This window comes from Humulus lupulus, chromosome 5 (assembly GCF_963169125.1).
Source record: "Humulus lupulus chromosome 5, drHumLupu1.1, whole genome shotgun sequence".
Taxonomy (NCBI): Eukaryota; Viridiplantae; Streptophyta; class Magnoliopsida; order Rosales; family Cannabaceae; genus Humulus; species Humulus lupulus.
This window is the reverse complement of record NC_084797.1, coordinates 7877106-7881578: the sequence shown is the minus strand read 5'-3', so window position 1 is coordinate 7881578 and position 4473 is coordinate 7877106. Positions and strand designations below refer to the sequence as shown.

Here is a 4473-nt window from a genome sequence, read left to right as displayed (position 1 = left end):
ATGAAAAGAAAATTAACACCAAACCACCCGACCAAATCACCGAAATATATATTTTTAAAAGGGTAGGTAACCATTTGGTATCCTGTGTTTTTGCAAAGTATCATTTTGCTACCCTCTGTTTTCAATAATGCTCATATGGTACCCTGTATTTTAAAATCGTAAATATTTGGTACCCTAAACTCAAATTTAATTAATAAATTTTTACCAATTTAATCAAATTGCTGTCAATTATGTAAGTTCCAAATTTAAATTTAATTACTTAATTAGATATAACTGATGATAGTTTGATCATATTGACAAAAATTTATCTATCAAATCTGAGTCTAGGGTATCAAATATGTATAATTTTAAAATACAGGGCACCATTTGAGCATTATTGAAAACAGAGGGTATCAAAATGATACTTTGCAAAAACATAGGATACCAAATGAGTAAATTCATTTTAAAAAAAAAGTATTCTTTATTAAAAGTATTAATTATTTTCTCTATTGGTTTTGAACTTATAACTTAGATAATTACTACTTAGGGTTTTTCTTAAAAAAATATTAATTTAATTTCAATTCAATTTTATATTATGTGTTAAGTGATATTTCTGGAAAAAAATTTCAATTCTTTGCTTATAGTTGCATTTAAATGTCTATTTTTTATTTTGGCGACAATAATATCAAATTTTTGTAGTTGCACTAAAGTACCAATTAGTTTCTGTTTACCATGCTTATTGGTACTTTAGTGCTGTCAAGGCTTTTCCCATGCTTATTGGAAAAATCCTTTTGCTTATTGGAGATCAATCGCTGAAAAATCATGCCACCACTAGCTTTTTTCTCTCTGTTTCTGGATCAGTTCGTTAAGAGAGGATAACTCTAGATCACTAAGGCGAGCACTGTCAATTCCTTCTCACTACAAGAAAAATGCTTTTTAGTAGCGATAATATTATCGACGCTTCCTCCAGTTTTCGGAAAGATTCCTTGACAAAGAACGAGATGACTGTAAAGTGGGAAGGTATTGAGAATACGAATGGGCAAAGTTCAAGAGCGGCAACTGGGAGTGCATTAATTCGAAGTGACAAATGTCAGACTATGTTATGATTATTCACACGTGGCTAACTTTGATTGAAAGAACAACCATACATTGGGCGAAAAATGTAGAAGATGAGAAGTCGGCCCAAGACTTGAATAGTCTGACAACGTATCAATTTCAAATCTTGAACTGAGGGGAAATTGTAGGGCTCAAAATGTTCGGCCAAAATATCTTGTTATTTTTTGGAATAAGTTAAACAAAGCGTTTCAGCCAGAATAGAGGAGGATCCGACAGAGGCCACGGATCAGAGGCGAATTTCCCTTATGTCTTTTGCAAGTTGAATATACAAGAAGGCATTTTGGCGGGAAATTTTATTACAACAGTAGACAATCAGGGAGTGGAATGTATAACTGCTTTTTCAGTATTTTGTTCTATAAATACCAATCTTCGTGTTTTGCAAAGGGGACTGACTTAAGCATCAGAATGTCTTTTTTGCAGGAACAACCAGACAATTCAAAAATCATCAGAACTATCTGTGTCACCTGAGGAGATTGGAGAATCGACATTTGATATTGAGTACCTCCCAAAATAGAAAGATCGAAATTGTTGCATCAACAATATTATACAATGAAAAATGATCAGCTATAGCCTAGCAAGAATACTCAAACTCTACAATAGTTTATTTCTCCAATAACTGCTCCAACTCTTTATACCAAAACCAGTCTTGAAGCAATAAACAAGACCAAGACTCTCTCTCTCAACCCTTACAAAATCAGACAGAGTGTTTCCTGAATAACTCTAAACGTATGTTTTAGCACAGAGAGACCAAGCAGTATTTATATAGGCTAGGCTAAGATACAAATACTTTTAAAATTAAAAGGTTGTCTCAAAAAGAACTAACAGCTTTCCCAAAATAAAAACCTTTTGAACAGAGTTACTATTATGAGAATTATTTATACCACAAGTACAAATCAACAATCACACTAAAAGTCTTATGTTATACATCATCACCAACATGACTTGAAGTCTTCAATTAATCATGCATATACACTTTAGCTAGGCTTATTATGCACTGAGAATCACAACATTATCAGCAACACTGCGATCCTGCTGATGCATTTCCATATCATAGTGAAGGGTGTCAATCCTATTTTTCACCACCAAATTTAAGCCACTTTCAATGGCCTTTTTCATAGAAAAGGACTGGCGTCTCATAACTTCTGATGCAATCTCTCCTTTGTTTTTCAAAGAAAAGGCTTGCAGACTTACTCTCTTGCCCGTTTTGCAGTACATTGCGAAGGCCTCGCAATTGTTTCCGAAAATGTCGAAGTGGCCGAACCCCTCGTCGGATTTTAGAATATCGGTGGCGCGTTGGACGACTTCGTCTTCGGAGAAGCCGCAAGAGCCGGTGGTGCATGTTCCTGAGCGGTTGAGGACTAAGTTAGACGATGGGACACCGTACTTGAAGCGAAAGAGCCTGTGGCCTTTCAGGAAGCACTTAAGGCAGGTCTTCACCACTCCTCGGTCCTTCTTTGGCTCGTATCCACAGTGTTTACATCTTTTGATTTTGAAATTATTATCTGCAGATGATTCTGATTCGGATTCTTGTGTTCTTGTGAAATGGATCACTCTATTGTCCCCAACATATATTCCTGCAAATATATATATATTTGTATATATAATAGTGAATACAAGATTCATATACATCTATAAATCATCTATAAACTAAAACTTATTTGTACTGAATTGAAGCTTGAGAATATATCCACGAGACTACAAATATATATTAGGTATATTACCTATATATGAGTATGAAGTTAGGGTTTTATTTTGTACTTTTTAAAAAAATTAATTACAGTCAATCGATCTGTGTGATGCTACATATTGGTAGCTCCGATCATCTAGATTATTAGGAATCATTTCAAGGATTTATATATATATATATATGTATATATATATATATAGTTTTTGGTTCTAGGGCGATCGATAATCAATTTAGATTTATTACTAGCTAGAGCTAGCTACGTCCAGCTCTAGTTTATATGCAGACGAGAAAAGAGAAAAGAATCGAAGTACGTATAAGAATTAATTCAAAGAAGGATTTTTCATCAAAATATAGTTAATTGGCCTAAATTTAACATATTACAATCTCAAATTTAGATCAATTTTGCAGTTTTAGCAAAATCCCTAAAATATATCCTTTTCTTATGGAACCCTAAAAATCAGGAAAAAGTATTGTACTTTTGTTTTCGAAGAAATTAAAGAAGAGAAATTCTAACTTACCATGGTGAGAATATGCATGTAGATTTCTGTAGCTGTACACATGATCTCCTTTTCGAAGGGAGCTCCGATTAGTCCTGTTTGAGATCAAACTCATCGTTGTTTTTTGCTTAATACTACTAAGATGAACTGGATTTGGACTAGCTAATAAAGTAAGGTACATATTTATATATGTTGACAAAGCTTTCTTATATTTTATTTTATTCTTTTTTCTTCATTAAATTAATGGATTACATTAATTTAAGCTTTGGTACGAATTAAGTTAGACGATATATACTTGAAGCGAAAGAGCCTTTGGCCTAATTAAGCAGTATTTTTTAAAAAATAAATTAAAGAATAAATTAAAACATTAGATAAATAATTTAATATTAACAAGTTTAATAATTTTAAAATAATATGAAAAATTATAATTTAATAATATAAAACATCATCTACCCCACACTCTCACTTTAGCAAGTCTCAAGCTCCTCCTCAATATTCAAGAGAATATATAGAAAAATTAGAGAATAATCTACACAAATTGATTGACCAAGTTAATTTCTTATCTCAATTTTTTCTACCTTCATTTCATCTACCAAACGTTCAGATGCTGCCTATGCCTGATAGCCACAATATTTATGGAGCTTCGTCTTCTCAACCTCTAGCTCCAACCCATCCTTCCATGTACGGGGCAACGGCGTCTCAACATATGGTACCTTCATACATGTACGGATCAACACCTTATCCGTGGCTGATTTCACCGTCGTCCCAGCCGTCGTATCCCTACATGTATGGAGCTGGATCGTCCACATCACCTCCCCAATATCCTTGGTCGATGTTGCTGCCGCAGCCACCGCAGCAACCACAAGCGCAACCGCAACAAGAAGAAAATAGGGAGGACGAGGCAGCTGATTAAGGAGACTATGTTTATTTTATTATTAATTATTGTTAAATTATATGAACAATATGAATATTTGTTATCTTAATGTATTAAGAATATGGATAATTTCTATTTTAATAAACTAATTTGAATATTTAATATAATATTTTTATTTTTAATATTTTTTTCAATTATTTAAATTTAAATTAATAATTTATTTTTTTTAAAATTTTAATTAATAATTTAGATTAATAATTAATTAAAATTTTATGTAATTATTTAATTTTATTATTTTTTATAAATAAAATAGTTTTAGA

General features: G+C 32.2%; 1 protein-coding gene across 1 annotated transcript; it reads right to left on the bottom strand.

The window, feature by feature from the left end:
* Nucleotides 1-2082: 2082 nt before the first annotated feature.
* LOC133778792 (protein LEAD-SENSITIVE 1-like) lies at nt 2083-3394 on the bottom strand. The gene is made up of 2 exons (XM_062218816.1): nt 3301-3394; nt 2083-2669 (listed from the first exon to the last, which is right to left on the bottom strand). Exons 1-2 carry the CDS (start codon nt 3392-3394, stop codon nt 2083-2085), a joined length of 681 nt encoding a protein of 226 aa, XP_062074800.1.
* Between the last annotated feature and the right edge of the window lie 1079 nt (nt 3395-4473).